Here is a 17,422-nt window from a genome sequence, read left to right as displayed (position 1 = left end):
CACAGGCAATGCGAATGCTACTATGTTTTGTGATTTGTCACCTACACAATGGTAGGAAATTAAACTTTTGAAAAAAAAAATAAAAAAAATAAACTTTTGGTTAAAGGTTAGTGAAAATGAAAATACCATTTTCTCCCATTCAATTTCATATACCCCTGAAGTTTGAACTCCTGTTATCTTATATATAGTAAAACATCAAGTTGAATGCAGTTTTACTTTCTTGACTCAAAATTAAGATTGAACTACAAGTCATATTTCTTTAACTAAAATTAAGAGAAATATCTACTCTGAGCTTTTACCTGAATTATTTCTGGAGCTACTTGTAAGGAAGGCAGGTATTCTTGTTGAAGATACTGAACACATTCTGGGCCCTGGAAATTAAAAGATAATTATAACTGAATCATTTTCTTAATATTAATAATGCATAAAAAGAGATTAGAATGACACACATACACTTCAAACAGTATGGTATTGTGATTAAGAATATTGTTTGGAGCCAGACTGCTTTGGTTTAAGGCCTGACTTTGGCAAATTTCTGGTAACTTGAGCATGTTACTTAGCCTGAGCCTCGGTTTCCCCATCTGAAAAATGGGAGTTATTTTGAGGAGTGGATGAGTTAAGAAATATAAAACTTTTAGAATAGTGCGGAGCATGCACTACATGTTAACCTTACTTATTAGCATTATATAGTGAAGATTAAACAAATGTTCTAAATTAAGGAAGTAACAATGCCAGAGTCTTCAAAGCACTGAAAGAAGACAGCAAACAGAGGTGATCCTGTTCAATCTACCACCGGGTGGATTATATGGTATCTGTGGGTGCATGAGGGGAAACCTTTGGGCAAGGGTAGGGTTATAACCATCCTGAGAAACTAAAATACAAGTGAGGATGAACAAAATGATATGTTAAGAGATAATAGCAATACAAGTACACCTCCCTTTTTCCTGTTCAGCCATCAGGGAACAGGAATTAAGCAGCCAAATGAGGAAATCAAGAAGAAAGATGAGGTGATTCGCCCAGTCTGCTGTTGATTACATCTGTACTAAAAAGCAGGTCACCTGATTTCTAACCCCAGGTTTTTCTCTGGGTTTTCTCTGCCATCTTCCTAAAAATGACAATAGTGCTGTTTTGGTTTTTTTTTTTTTTTTTTTGGTAAACTTAGTGGAGGGAAGGCAGAAGAACTCTACAAATGAATCCCAAACCCCTAGCCCTTCAGAGAAGCTACAAAGGAACTTAGGATACAATCTGAAAATGGTTTTCCTATAGCAACGTGTTTGAAAGGGTGACCTCTGCGCGCTCACACACGCACAAGGTATTCTCACTTTCAAACCTGAATCTGATTTAAAGATTTTAATATGTTGATAACTCCAAACCTAGTCTAACTGGAAGTAACAGTTGTGAAATCACAAAAGAAAAAAACCCATCTCTCCTCAATGCACTTCTCCCTGCCTTAACACTTGAATTTCCTGTTTAATATATATTTTTTAAAAAAGATTTTATTTATTTATTTATGAGAGACACAGAGAGAGAAGCAGAGAACCAGGAAGAGGGAGAAGGCTCCCCATGGGGACCCCAAAGTGGGACTTGATCCCAGGACCCCAGGATCACAACCTGAGCCAAAGGCAGACAGACGCTCAACTGCTGAGCCACCCAGGTGCTCCTGTTTAATATACTTCTGAATCAAAGAATTTTTTTATGTTTCTTTCTCTACACTGACTCCTGGTCCTCTAACTCGCTGGACCTGTGGCATAATTTAATGACCTTTCAAAGGAAAGCTATTCCTAATTCAGAGAAGCTAACAATGCACTGTTTGTGAAAGTTTCTCAAGATTGCTTCTACATTCCTTTCTTACTTTTTTTTTTTTGCTGCATTTTGCTGCAAAATCCAAGTTATTTATTTATTTAAAGTAGAACTTCTCACCTTTCCCTCTCTGTCTCTCTCTCTTTTTAAAATATTTAATTATTTATTTATTCATGATACACAGAGAGAGAGACAGAGAGAGAGAGACAGAGACACAGGCAGAGGGAGAAGCAGGCCCCATGCCAGGAGCCTGACGCGGGACTCGATCCCAGGATTCCAGGATCATGCCCTGGGCGCCAAACCGCTGAGCCACCCAGGGATCCCTCTCTCTCTCTCTTTTTTAAAGTAAGCCCAATGCCCAACATGGAGCTTAAACTGATGACCCCAAGATCAAGAGCCACATGCACTTACCAACTAAGCCAGCCAGGCACCCCTCTCTGTGACTTTCTAGCATTCTCTCTTTTGACTCTTCTCTTAGCATTCATACCTCTGGTTCTACTTCTAGCTTTTTCTTGACTCTTGCTTTAGCCAGATTTCTTTGTATCCTGGTCTTAGAAATTCTCATTCATTCCTACCACTTTACCTTGTGGACTCCAAAATCAGTATTTAGTTCTAACTGCTTCAGAGCCATATTCCAAAGCTCTCTGAACATGCTTCCAAGCTATCTCAAATTACAACCCTAGTGCCTATGGACTTCTCAACTTTTCATACATATATAACACAAGGCTTCCTACCTAATCCTACTTTACCTTCTAGCTATTAATTTTATCTCCATACTTTAGCTAAACAGGTATTTCTATTATTTTCTATCAAATCCACAAGGCAATGTCTGCTCTGTCTTCATATACCTGCTTAACTTTGCCAGAATGACAGCTCCCCCTCTTGTCAGTCCAATCAATCTACATGTGTCCTGAGGCCTATCAAAAAAACAAAAACAGGAGCCCCAGTGGCTCAGCAGTTTAGCGCCACCTTCAGTCCAGGGCGTGATCCTGGAGACTCAGGATCAAGGCCCACGTCGGGCTCCCTGTATGGAGCCTGCTTCTCCCTCTGCCTGTGTCTCTGCCTCTCTCTTTCTGTGTCTCTCATGAATAAATAAATAAAATCTTTAAAAAAACAAAACCAAAACCAAAAACAAAACCACTTCTTTCCTATGGCTTTCTTCGATTACTGTGATAGGCAAAATTGCTTGTTCACCTTTAGTCTCACAATATTACACTTAATATAGATGTATTAATTTATCCCTATTCAAGTACTTAACTGAAAGTTATTTATATATTTTCTTTCCTGATTCCAAGTCCTAAAAATATTGGGAGACTTTTAAACCTAATTCATCTTTATATAGTTCCTCTGCTGCCCCCGCAGTCCACACATACTCTTCATCCTAGCATAGTAGGCATAGAAAATGCTGCAGAAATGAAAATCCTTCAAACCTGTATTAGAAGAATCAAAAACTCAAGTTCAAATGAGGGAATGGACTGAATGGAGACGGGTGAATATTTTTCTGAGGGGTGGGGGAGCTGCTATGTGGGAATGTCCAGTCCTGTGTTGGCATTCTAGCTTTGAGCAAAGTTGGAGATAGGAGTTTTTATTTTTAAAAAAAGGACCTGATTTTTTATTTTTATAATTCTATTATTAAGTAAGCTCCATGACCAAAGTGGGGCTCAAACTCACAATCCTGAAATCAAGAGTTGCATAATCCACTGATAGAGCTAGCCAGGTGGCCTGTACCTGATTTTTAAATGCTGGCAATCAGGGGCACCCAGGTGGCTCAGTGGTTTAGCATCTGCCTTTGGCTCAGGTCATGACCCCGGGGTCCTGGGATCAAGCACCACATCGGGTTCCCTGCACGGGGCCTGCTTCTCCCTCTGCCTATGTCTCTGCCTCTATGTATCTCATGGATAAATAAATAAAATCTTAAGAAAAAGTTAACAATCAATTCATGTTATTAAAGAATACTGTACAAGGCAAACAACTCACCAGCTGGATTCAGCCCAAATTCACTTACAATTTTACAAATGATTAGATTGACAAGAAGAACAAAACATTCTAAAGTTGTGAAGCACTCTAACCATTTGCAATACTAAGACTGAGAAACCCAGCTGTGAAGAGCCAACTAAGTCATGAAATGTGGATCTTTTTATGTTTTTTCACATTGTCAAACCAAAACAGACATACATTATAAACTTCCTGTAATCCAAAACATAAAGGGCAGTAATAGATGCTACTATTTGCATTCAACTCCTTCCTCACATTCAAAAAAAAGAACTCAACTTTTCCAAAAGATATAGCAACAAGTCAAACACGATTAAAACCACTAACAAGGGATCCCTGGGTGGCACAGCGGTTTGGCGCCTGCCTTTAGCCCAGGGCGCGATCCTGGAGACCCGGGATCGAATCCCACATCGGGCTCCCGGTGCATGGAGCCTGCTTCTCCCTCTGCCTGTGTCTTTGCCTCTCTCTCTCATAAAAAAATTAAAAAACAAACAAACAAAAAAACCACTAACAAATCTACATGTAAGACGAAAGTGAAGGGGCATGGAGCGCAAAGCTTACCCGTTTGAGATGAATTGTTTTCAAAGTCACTGCACACTCAGATAAAGCCTATGGAAAAACAAGCGTGAGAATTTTAATACACTTCATTTTTGGTTACTGATTCCACTTTTATTTGTGGCCACTGCTTATTAACAATTACTGCCAAACAAGGACAGAGGAAGGACAGTGACAGGTCTATGAAATAAGTGGGTTGGTAGAAAAAGGAAAAAATTTAAAAACGCTGTCTTACTGCAGAATATGAAATTATAGAGCTTTAACTAGACTTTGGGGAAATGAGTAGAGGGCAGTGCTTGACAGGAGTATTCTGAAAATGAGATCTAGGGAAACTATCATCCAAGCAAGAGAAAGTTACTCTTAATGGTTAGGAAAAAGGCATTAAGCACCAAGGTTTATAATGAAAATAGTAGAAAACTAGTAACTCAAATCAAGTTGTAAAGAGTGTTTATATCATGTACCCTTTTCATGGTCCTAAAAAAGAGGAGTTGGAGGCTGTTAAAGGAGCTGGATTTTATAAATTAAATTTTAATATCAGGATTCAGTGAGAATCCACAAAAGGTCCAGAAGGTATCATCAATCTTTTAAAAATGAATCCCAATGTGAAATTAATTAAAAGAAAAATAGGGATCCCTGTGTGGCTCAACGGTTGAGCATCTGCCTTCGGCTCAGGGCATGACCCCGGGATCAAGTCCTGCATTGGGCTCCCTGCATGGAGCCTGCTTCTCCCTCTGCCTATGTCTCTGCCTCTCTCTCTCTCTGTCATGAATAAGTAAATAAAATCTGAAAAAAAAGAAAAAAAAGAAAAAAAGAAAAATAACGGCAATGAGACTAACATGGTCAACCTGGCCTTAAAGAAACTGTGAGTTAGAATACACACGATGTACACAAGGTAAACAAAGATTCCTGGGTGCTTACCAACACTGTTTGTGCATCAGCCAGATCAAAGGTTTGTTTTAAAGGTGCTAGGAAACACGCGGGGACAATGTGCTTATAAACAAAATCAGCAAATCCCACTGGTCCATCTTTACCTCCTGTCAAGACAATTCAAATTTTCATCTTGTATATAAAAAAAGGCAATTAGTTATCATCGGGGGAAGTCAACTCCGAGCTCCTGTCTACGTTAGAGCTAGGGTTCCATTTTTCCTTTCTAAGGGTCTTAGGAAACAGGTTGGAATCACGTTTTTTTTTTATGTTTTTAAATCTTCTTACCCCACAGTTCTACCAACTTGGAAAGGATGATAAAACATGTTTTCTGTGCAATCGGATCTGGATATTCGACTGCTCCTTGGATAATAGTAACCAACACTCGTTCTACATTCTCTGCACCTGAAGAGAAATAACAATTTGAATTTAAAGATTTGAGAGAGTGCATGCGTGTGAGCACATGCGAGGGAGAGAGCATGTGAGGGAGAGAGCATGTGAGTGGGGGAAGGGGCAGAGGGAGAGAATCTTCCAGGAGACCCCTGCTGAGCCAGGAGCCCAATATGGATCTCACAATCCTAAGATCATGACCTGTGCCAAAACCAAGAGTCCGACACTTAACCAGCTGCACCACCTAGGCACCCTGAATTTAAATTTAATAAGACCTAGAAAGGCAACCCAAAGGCAACTCATTTCATGATTTTTAATTTTTATTTTTGGATAATTTAATTAACCTGTATTTTAAAATTCTTTTATTACTATTTTTAATTTAGATTTTAGGTAGTTAACATACAGTGGAATGTTTCTGGAGTAGAATTCAGTGATTTATCACTTACATACAACACCCAGTGCTCATACCAACAAGCGCCCTCCTTAATACCCAACACTCATCTAGCGCATCCCCCACCCAACTCCCACCATCAACCGTGTTTCTTCTCTATCATTGAGTCTCTTACAGCTTCTCTCTTTTTTTTCTTTTCCTCCTTCCCATATGTTCATGTTTTCTTTCTTAAATTCCGCATGAGTGAGATCATAAAGTATTTGTCTTTCTTATTTAGTATATTTCACTTAGTATAACATGCTGTAGCTCCATCCATGTTGTTGCAAACAGCAAGATTTCATTCTTTTTGATGGGTAACTAATCTTCTTTATCTATTCATCAGTTGATGTACATTTGGGCTCTTTCCATAGTTTGGCTACTATTGTTAATGCTGCTATAAATATCACGGTGCATGAATCCTTTTGGTAAATACCTGCTAGTACAATTTCTGGATCATAGGGTAGTTCTATTTTTGAATTTTTGAGGAACCTCCATACTGTTTTTCTAGAGTGGCTGTGCCAATCTGCATTCCACTAATAGTGCAAGAGGGTTCCCTTTTCTCCACATTCCTGCCAACACGTTTCTTGTGTTAATTTTAGCCATTCTGACAGGTGTGAGATGATATCTCAGCTGGCTTTGATTTGCATTTCCCTGATGATGAGTGATGTTGAGCATCTTTTCATGTGTCTGTTAGCCATCTGGATAGTTCTTTTTAGAACTAAAAGTGTTTTTCATGTTTTCTGCCTATTTCTTAATTTGGTTATTTGGTTTTTGTGGGGGTTGAGTTTGATAAGTTCTTTGTAGATTTTGAATACTAATCCTTTATCACTTATGTCATTTGAAAATATCCTTCCGTTCCACAGGCTTTTAGTTTTGTTGTTTCCTTTGCTTTGCAGCTTTTTATCTTGATGAAGTCCCAATAGTTCATTTTTGCTTTTGTTTCCCCTGCCTGTAGTGACAGATCTAGTTAAAGAAGTTGCTGCGCCAGAGGTCAAAGAGGTTGCTGCCTGTGTTCTGTGTCCTTTTTAACACTATTTGTTGAAGATACTCTTTTCCATTGGATATTCTTTCCCGCTTTATTGAAGATTAGTCAACCATAGAATCAAGGATCCATTTCTGGGTTCTCTATTTTGTTCTCAACTGTCAGGTCAATGCTGGTAAGCTGCCACCATGCTATTTATACCACTAAAGAATCAATTAAAGAATACTGTCCTGGGAAAATGGGAACTAAATACAAATTAATTTTAAGACCCTCTACATGAAATGGATTCCCACCTTGATAATGATGAACTGCCAACCCAGGGAGAAATATACAACCACTTTAAAGTATGATATTTACTTCAACTAGCTTTTGCTCATATTGACATACAACTGTGACAAAGCCTCAAGCAGATAATCTCAGCACCCCCACCTTGATTTGCTATGACTTCACTCATTCCACTGCCTGTGACTGTTTGCAGGAAAGCAAAGTAACTCCTTCGCAACATTTGCTTCTCTAAAGCAGCAGACTGGTCATTTTCTTCTGCTGGTCGGAGCAATACCTCAAAAATTGCATGAAGGAGAGGCATGAACATTTGTTGTAAAAATGGAGATACCTGTATCTGAAGATAAAAAACAAGTATTACTACTTCCGAAAGGTGAAAGATAATTATTAATATGAAACTAAGAAAAACATGCTTCACATAAGGCTTTATCCAGAGTTTCTATTAAGGATATATATTTACATAATTCTGTTGGCAAATATCAATGTCAGGACAAAAATCTACATTAAGGATATACAGTATTGAAATCTTCAAAATTGTTAAGTTCAATTCATTTCCTATAGTTCAAGATTCAGGTTAAAATAACAGGGATTCAGGGGCACCTGGGTGGCTGAGTCGGTTAAGCATCAGCTCAGGTCATAATCTCAGATTCCTGGGATCAAGCCCAGCATTGGTCTCCCTGCTCAGCGGGGGGCTTGCTTCTCCATCTCCCTTTACCCCTCCCCCCAGCTTGTGTTCTCTTTCTCAAATATATAAAATCTTAAAAAAAAAAAAGGGATTCAGATATACTTCACAATTGAATATTACCATAAAATATTTTCTAATTTAAATTATCAAGAATTTGCTACATTATATTGCTAAATTATAAGTAGAATTTATATGATTGGGCTCTCATGCCATGAGGTAAATTGCTTAACTTCTCTGTCTCAATTTCTTTTTTTTAAATTTTATTTGAGAGGGAAAGAGTGAGCAAGAGCAGGGTGAGAGGCAGAGGGAGAAGTGGATTCCCTCCCTGAGCAGGGAGCCTGACGTGGGGATTGAACCTAGGACCCCGGGATCATGACCTGAGCCAAAAGCAGATTCTTAACTGACTGTGCCACTTAGACGCCCCTCAATTTCTTCATCTATAAAATAGAATAGTTATCTTTAGGAGGAGCGAATGAATTAATATACAAAAGAAAGCTTAAAACAGATTTTGAACACAGAAAGCACTATGTGTTAACCATTTTTATTAGCCAGCTTATACTTGACTTAAATTTCTTCGTACAATAAAACTGACTTTAATACACTGAATTATTCAAACTCTGCCTGGGCACTCAAAGTTACAAGTTCTTATTTACTGCTAGACATTTTAGTACTCAATGTTGTTTTCATTTGCTTCTCTAAAATAGTAGATTGTTTTCTTCTGTACAGAGGTAAGGTTTTTATTAAAGCATCCATTAAATATGGCCTATGTGTCAGGCAGTGTGCTAGACACTGGAGAGGACTATGGTCCATGGCCTCAAGTGACTTATATTAAAAAAACAAACCAAGGGGCAAATGCCAAAATGTATCTGAAGATAAATATATCTAATTTAAAAGTCAGGAGAGTCTCTGGGCTCTGAATATCTGAGGTACCTTAAATTTGGCTGTAATCTGGTTGATAAGAGGAATGAATTCCTGGAGGTCTTTTGCTTCACAATCTTTGAGCATGTGTTCAGAGGCAGATGGGATGAATGGAAGAACTTCTTCCTCTAGGCAAATAATCATGCGATGAAGGAAAGTACGAACTCCACTTCTGAGAATATCCTTTTGCAAGGGACAACTGAGGGCTGGCAAGAATGTCTGTAAACAGTCCAGATAAACTTCGGAACAGCCACACTGTTTCACAGTCTGCTTGTTGCTGAAAGCTTTGCTGGTTCGGCTATATAAGCAAAATCAGACAACTAGTTTTAACTTTATTCTTTAAAAGTTTTACAGACTAATAAAAAATAATGCACAAAAAATTACACAATTGACGAAACTAAGAAGCCAATTACTTATTTTCTATGTCATGACTACTTCCATCTTTAGCTAATATGGTTATTTGTTATACTATTGCTTCCAGTTACCATTCCAGAAAGGGTTCAAATTAAATGAATGAGAGGTAATTAATACAATTCTAATAAGAATCCACCTAAATGTTTTACTAAAATCCTACTGATAAAATATACAGAAAAGAAAAAAAATCCACTTACTATGACTGGGCTGTCTGTACTAGACAATCTGCAAACTACTGATTTAAATTTAGAAAACAATCTTTAGAATCAAGTTATACAACCTACATTAGCTTTTGCGCTGAAGTATTCTGCAGAGCAACTTCTCTGTGTAGAATCAGCAGTCGCTACAACTTTCATATTGTTATTGTTTGCCAATAAAATGTACGGGCAGGGAGAAAGAAAAGGCAGCTTAGGTGGTCTTCAGGACACAAGACAAGAGCTAAAAAGAAGCCTCAAGATTTTGTCAGTGCCAAGACTGATCCAAAATGGCCCAATATGTCATTGGTACATAAACTCTTCAGCTAATCCCCCTAAATACATGATCAATTTATATTAAGGAAGTCAGAAGAATTAAGGATTTAGATACTGGTCAAAACCAGAAATGCAGAATATTACATGATCTATTCCCTTCTTCAGCTAAATCTTCTAATTCACTGAGTTTAGAGAAGAGAGGTTTAGATAATTCTCTGGACAATCCAGTTTTCAAAACATAGATGTGTTTCCCCAATTCTAAAAGGAGCCAAGTAAATGGTTCTGTGTGTATGCAGACACTCACTTTACAATTTTAATTTAATTATAATCACACTCACCTGGCAAATCCAACAGCATGGTTGAGACAGTCTGCTAGTGATGCCTGTCTTTCTTCATCTTGTGCCAGCATCAATTTTTCTAATAGAATTTTAAACTTCTCCATTAGTGGAGTTAACAGATTTCTCATTAATGCTTGTTTCCGTTCAGCTGGATATTCACTATTAACAATCAGCACTCCGGCTGTCTCATAAATAAACAGTTGATCATCACTGCTCAACAAAGACTGGTAACCATTCTCCTAGAAAGAAATTTAGTCCTATTGGTGTTTATCATTGCTTATTTATTTACTTTTAAAGATTATTTATTTATTCATGATAGAGAGGCAGAGATACAGGCAGAAGGAGAAGCAGGCTCCATGCTGGGAGCCCGACGCGGGACTCGATCCTGGGACTCCAGGATCGCGCCCTGGACCAAAGGCAGGGGTCAAAGGCAGGTGCCAAACCGCTGAGCCACCCAGGGATCCCCTTTATCATTGTTTAGTTCCTCTCATTTAAGCACAGTTAATGCAACAGGCACAGGAGATGTAATCTATCATATAAACTCATTATTAAAAAGCAGATCAAGTACTTAAAAAAAAATTTTTCTCCCAGCACCATATAATGGAAAGAAAACTGAATTTGAGGCCTAAGGGTCACAGGTCTAATACCCCCCTTTTTAAAGATTTTATTTATTTACTCCTAGAGACAGAGAGAGAGAGGGAGTCAGAGACACAGGCTGAGGGAGAAGCAGGCCCCATGCAGGGAGCCCAACGTGGGACTCAATCCCGGGTTCCCGGAATCACGCCCTGGACTGAAGGTGGTGCTAAACTGCTGAGCCACCGGGCTGCCTAATTCTCCCCTTGATAAAACTTTGCAAATTGTCATAGAAGATAATTATTAGTTAGCCTTCTGACTTGTTCTCTTTTTGTAAAAATCTTATTTATAAAAACTGTTACAAGGCTAAAAATGATACGTACAAAGGTGCACTGAACATTAGTATAAAGGCCATATAGGTTAATATTTTAAAGAGCTTAAGTACTGAGTAGCAATAAAAACCACACAATAATACATATACGGCAGTTGTTACTTTAAAACATTTGAAAATAAGACTGCAAATCAGAGAAATAGTTCTCATTCAAGCACAAGTAAATATCCCATATACTTAATTCTTGTTAATGAATTTTATTATATTTTACATTTATATATAATTTTTTTTAGAGAGAATCTTAAGCAGGCTCCACACTTAGCGTGGAACCCAACATGGGGCTTGATCTCAAGACTCTGAGATCATGACCTAAGCTGAAATCAAGAGTTGGATGCTTAACTGACTGAGCCACCCAGGTGCCCCTATTTTTTACATTTATGCATACAGAGAGGTCAAAGAGGGTGAAAATATCAGGTGTGGCCTCTAGATACAATATTAAAGCTCCTTGTAAAAAATTACATAAAAATCTAGACTTAAAACATAAATTATGTGGTGATTTTATATAAAAGAATACCTCATCTTAGGGGCACCTAGGTGGCTCAGTCAGTTGAACATCAGACTCTTGATTTCAGCTCAGGTCATGATTTTAGGGTTGTGGGATCGGGCCCCACAGGAGGCTCTGCACTTGGCAAGGAGTCTGCTGGAGATTCTCTCCCTCTTCCTCTGCCCCTCCCCCAACTCATATTCTAAAATAAATAAATCTTAAAGAAAAAAAAACACCTCATCTATTAAAAGAAGCATGTCCCTATGTAAAAGATGCTAAAGCATTTAAGTACCACTGGGACTAACCACTGCTGCAGGAGCTGAGAACACAAAGATAAACTATATAAGGTACTTTAAAAATGGATATTCATTACCCTATTAAGCAGACAACATCAGGTAAAAGCAATTTGAACAAAGCCTTTTATATAGTAAAAAGGGATTACGGGTATAAGCCCCTGTTAATATTAATGGTACAAAAACATGAACTACTTAATAAGATAATATAACTTAATAGGATTTCTAAGTTGGCTCCATGCCCAGTGTAGAGCCCATTATGGGGCTTGAGCTCACAACCCTGATATCAAGACCTGAGCTGAGATCAAGACCTGAGCTGAAATCAAGAGTCAGCTGCTTAACCGACTGAGCCACCCAGCTACCCCAGAACTTTCTGAATGCCTAACTCTCATTGGTCAGTGTGAACTGCTAGAGAAAATTTGGCCTTAATTAAGGTGAAGTTTAATATTGAGGTTTTTGTACTGTACAAAGATAATTTAACCACAGAAGTCATTAGTAATCCTTCATGCAGTAAAATTATATAACTACTATACTCTAAATACTTATATTTACTTCAAAGAATAAAAGTATTTTTAAGTTTAACATTTTTTTTTAAAGATTTTATTTATTTATTCATGAGAGAGACACAGAGAGAGAGAGAGGCAGAGACACAGGTAGAGGGAGAAGCAGGCTCCATGCAGGCAGCCCAACACGGGTCTCCAGGATCACACCCTGGGCTGCAGGTGGCACTAAACCGCTGTGCCACCGGGGCTGCCCTATGTTTAACACTTCTAAGTGGCTACTTCAGTAGTAACTTTTATCAAAATGAAAAAAATATGTAGAAGTTAAAACACACTTACAAAGCATCTCACTTAAATCTTTCTTACGAAATGAACACCAAAATAGCAATCAGCATTTAAACTTTTTTATCCAAAGCCTCAAATTATCCCCAAAAAGTCAATCTAATGGTCGCAGTCACTTAGAACAGCTAATATGATCATATACTAAACAGGAAATAATTTAGAAATTGAATTTTTCTTTCTCCATAAAATACTTCAACATTTAAGAGAAAGCCGATCATATCCCACTCTGCCAAATTTATCATTTGATTATGATTCCTTTCCATTTTTATTAATATTTTTAAAGATTTACTTATTTATTTGAGGAGATTAGGAGGAGGAGCAGGGGGAGAGACAAACTCTGCACTGAGTACAGAGCCTGACCCTGAGATCGAGCCCTGAGCCAAAACCGAGAGTTAGATGCTTAATCAACTGCACCACCTAGGTGCCCCTCTGTTTTTATTAATTCTATTGATATGTTTTGCTTACTAATCTCAACAGTATTTTGGTAACCAGAACTAACCCTTGTACACAAGCCCCCATCCCTGCCACTGCCAACCCCATTAGGAAAACTGTCCATGAGGCACAAGCCTTAAAGACTAAAGGCATGTGTGGCCATCAATGATACTTGGGTAAAATCTGTAATTTGGAAAGACAGATACTTACAGGTGGAGAAAGCTCTAGTAAATCTTGTATTCTATTCAGAATATCTTCAATGAAAGGATTCATTTGTTTACTGAATAAAGGCAAAAAGGGAGAAATCACAATTATGTAAACAACTGTGCTCAGAATACAAAATTCCTTTTTAAAAAGGGTAGGAACAAAAAAAATTCTATTCTAAGCTAATCAGATGTGATCATTAAGACAAGCTAGAATTTTTAAAAATTACAAACATTTTTTTTAAGGTCTTATTTATTTATTCATAAGTGACATACAGAGAGGCAGAGACATAGGAAGAGGGAGAAGCAGGCTTCCCATGGATATCCTGATGCGGGACTTGATCCCAGGACCTAGGATCACACCCTAAGCTGGAGGTAAATGCTCAACTGCTGAGTCACCAACGCATTCCCCAAAATTACAAACTTATAAACCTAAGAAAAAGTAGTTTTCATACCAAGAAAATGGTACTAATAAGAAACAATATGAAACAGAAAGGTTAAAAATTTTCCTTTTTTTTTTAGGTTAAAAGATTTTCCATGAAATATATTCTCTAGAATTTCAAAGAAGCCATACAGTAATCTATAACAATAAAACTGTTGGTTAAATACATAACTAATGTCATTGGTGATATGTGTTATATATAAAAATACATATAACTGCAAATAAATATATATATATATATACAAAAAGTATATACAACTGCAAAAAGTATATGTCAATCAAACAAATCTCTTTGCAGTGATGAACCTGGCTACTGAATAGAAGAGGTCATAACATTATGATACTAAAAAAAGAAAACCTGATTAAAAGAAATAAACCTAAAACAAATAGAATCAAATTTACCACAGGCTTTTAGAAAATTAACTTCTAGGTCTTATTTAGCAATCTTAAAAACAAAAAGTAAACATAACAGCTGATATTTAATACTTACTTCAGAGATTTGACAAATCTGGAAAACAGGTAAGCAGTTCTGCTCCGTACTTTTGCACTAGAATGTCGCAGACCTCTATGATCTAAGAAAGCCATCTAAAGAAAGAGACACCTTTACTATTTCTGCACTTATTTTAAGTTTTTGTTGCCATTGTCACAATACATTTTTGTTCCCATCAAATTTTACTTCTTAGCTCCTAGAAGGCAGGAACCAGGTATACTTAACAAGTAATCCTGGAGGGCACCTTGAGGACTTGCTTTAGGTGACTGATTAAGCCAGAAACTGTCCATTTTAAAGAAACAGAGGAGGGGACAGTTCCAGGATATTTAGAGTTTCTGAGAACTTTTGGCTCTGGGAAAAGTTATAAAGAAGGAATACCATCTGCTCAATAGCAAAAGTACATGGGAACCCCCCCCCCCCGAAATTGAGAATAAATGAATACTTACTAGTACACATGGAATGTGCTGAGGTTCAACGGTGAAAAACTTTTCATATCTAACAACAGTTTCGAAGAACTCCAATGTCACAGATGTATGCTGATAGGAACTAACTCCTGATGTTACCAACTGGAACAGGAAAAAGTTAATAAATCTGTCCTTATTCATCGTAACATCAAAATGCCCCAGTGTTAACAGATGCTAACTTAAGGAACTCCCACTAGCTCACAGTGAAAACAGAAAATCATGTTCAAAATAAATTATCTGTAGTATACTTACAGTTCGCATCATATCCTGCAAAGCACTAGCTTTTGAAACATCACCTGAGAAGTGAGCACCATGAGATACTGGAAGAGCTTCTGCCAACATATACAGCAATCTTATTGCTACTTCAACTTCCATAAAACGTGTGGTCTGCCAATTCCTACCAAGACCGAATACGTACGTGAGATCTGAATATAAACATTTTATGCAACACCAACAAAAGCCTCTTTAATTAATATTTATTTTTTTTCATGAGAGACACAGAGAGGCAAAGGGAGAGAAGCAGGCTCCCTGCAGGGAGCCCGATGCAGGACTCGATCCTGGACCCCGGGGTCATGACCTGAGCCGAAGGCAGACGCTCTACAGCTGAGCCACTCAGGCGTCTCAAAAGCCTCTTTAATTATGAAGAAGTCATAGCAATTCCTTAATTTCAACAGAAGACAAAACTTACATCACAAAAGTAAAAAATAACTGGTGCAGTCCATTTCATTGTTTACATTTCAAAGAGCAGTGTTTCCCCACAAGGATAATGATAAACAGAGACGACAATGACATGGATGAAGCTATAGTGTATTATGCTAAGGGGGATAAGCCAGAGAACAAATGCCCTGTCACTTAACTCATATGTAGAATTTAAGAAACAAAACAGATGAACAAAGGGGAAAAAGAGATAGACAAACAAAAAGAATCTAAACAATAAAGAACAGAGGGTTACCATAGGGGAGGTAGATGTGGGGGATGAGTGAAATAGGGGATGGGTACTAAAGAATACTTATCATGATGAGCAATAATGTACAGACCCATTAAATCACTATAATGTGTACCTGAAACTAATGTAACACTGTATGTTAACTACACTGGAATTAAAAAAACAGGTAAATAGAGACAAGTGCATTGCTTCAGAGATACACATAAAATCTTAATAAGTAACAAAAATTTGTAAGTTATGTGAATAATTTATTGTAGATGATCATCAAGGAAAAAGGGAAAGGCGTAGACTTTTCACAAAAACAGTACTAAACTTACTGTAGTGTAGAGCTAAAAACTCTGCGAACAGAAGCCAGCAGTAACTCTGGTGAAACTTGAGCAAGCCTGTCCAACAATAACTTCAGTTGTTTTCTATATTCTACAAACATGGCTTCATCTTCACCCTAAGATATATTTAAACATTTTTAAACTTAAAAGCCTGAAAATTCACATAAATGGTTGGTTCTCATATAGTATTATGCATTTATAAATTTAGTATGTACCTTTTCTCTCCTCACAAATAAGCATTTCTGAACACAGCCCTAGACCTCAAAAGCCTAGAGCCAAAAACAGTATACATAGGAGGTTAAATTAAGGACAAGAATCTGAAACCAAATGGGTTCATGCTGGGCTTTATGAGAACTTCACCACCTTATTTGTACTCCTTGTATCTTGTAATACCATATGAATGGAAATATCTGTAACAAGCCTGGCTCTTTGTAAGCGTGTCATGTGTTATCATCACCATTATCTTTTCACAGTCCAAAGTTTTTGAGGCCTCAGGTGGGGAAATGAACACTTAGTACATTGCAAAATAGTATAAGCCATGCCTGAGTTGATAGGAAGCTCTTGATGATCGTTGTATTTGATGGTAAACTGACTCACTGGCAACCGTGGACAAGACTTGTAACTGCAACAGGTCCAGAGAGTTAAATGACTCATTCCTACTCTCCCACAGACACTTATGATCTGAGGTCCACTGACCAGGCCTCAACTCATCACTCTTATTAAATGTAAACTGCAATATGATCACCAATGATATTGTCAATATTTTACAAAGTTCAATGCCACAAAATGTTTTTAAAAAAGTGACAAAATACCAAAAAGGTATTTTTTGAAGATATTATGAAGGATTATAAGGCTTCTATTAATTCACCTAAGGCTGAAATCAATCGTAACCAAGAGTGACTGTTAAAATACTTCCTGTTTTAAAGGACTCTAACATAATCAAAACTTAAAATGTTAATTTGAGGTAAGTAAATAACGAATTAAAACTGGTTTCCCCCCAGTGTAAAATTCTTTTTTTTCCCCACTGTAAAATTCTTACCTCATTTTCAAAGTTATATTCTTCATCATAAGTCAGTTTTTTCATAACAGCCAACATGATTGCCTAAAATTAAGAATAAAATGTTTTGTCAGTTTCCTTTAACTTGATATACTTTGAAATTAACTTGTATTTCAAGACAGACTACAGATACATATTCTAGTATTGGTTTATAAGAAGCAAAAAAAAAAAAAAAAAAAGAGAAGCAAAAAAGAATTACCTCCACATTAGCTTTTTGCTGATCCGAGAGCACTGGAAGCTGTTAAAAAGTAAGAAATAATTTATTAGGTTCCTAAAGTTATACTCCCTTATCACAATAT

The 17,422-nt window shown here is 37.3% G+C and overlaps 1 protein-coding gene across 5 annotated transcripts in view; it reads right to left on the bottom strand.

Annotated features, from left to right (window-relative positions):
• XPOT (exportin for tRNA) overlaps nt 1–17,422 on the bottom strand; it is a 42,830-nt gene that overhangs the window by 5,662 nt on the left and 19,746 nt on the right. For all 5 annotated transcript variants that reach the window (XM_072742921.1, XM_072742919.1, XM_072742923.1 and 2 more), the window contains 14 exons: nt 17,323–17,361; nt 17,106–17,168; nt 16,058–16,182; nt 15,047–15,191; nt 14,777–14,896; nt 14,331–14,425; nt 13,406–13,475; nt 10,181–10,419; nt 8,971–9,256; nt 7,503–7,692; nt 5,560–5,676; nt 5,266–5,381; nt 4,354–4,401; nt 300–371 (listed from right to left, as the gene is read on the bottom strand). In XM_072742921.1, coding sequence (XP_072599022.1) covers nt 300–371; nt 4,354–4,401; nt 5,266–5,381; nt 5,560–5,676; nt 7,503–7,692; nt 8,971–9,256; nt 10,181–10,419; nt 13,406–13,475; nt 14,331–14,425; nt 14,777–14,896; nt 15,047–15,191; nt 16,058–16,182; nt 17,106–17,168; nt 17,323–17,361 — 1,725 coding nt within the window. The remainder of the gene's footprint in view (nt 1–299; nt 372–4,353; nt 4,402–5,265; nt 5,382–5,559; nt 5,677–7,502; nt 7,693–8,970; nt 9,257–10,180; nt 10,420–13,405; nt 13,476–14,330; nt 14,426–14,776; nt 14,897–15,046; nt 15,192–16,057; nt 16,183–17,105; nt 17,169–17,322; nt 17,362–17,422) is intronic.

Source organism: Vulpes vulpes, chromosome 16 (assembly GCF_048418805.1).
Source record: "Vulpes vulpes isolate BD-2025 chromosome 16, VulVul3, whole genome shotgun sequence".
Taxonomy (NCBI): Eukaryota; Metazoa; Chordata; class Mammalia; order Carnivora; family Canidae; genus Vulpes; species Vulpes vulpes.
This window is presented reverse-complemented; position numbering and strand designations above follow the sequence as displayed.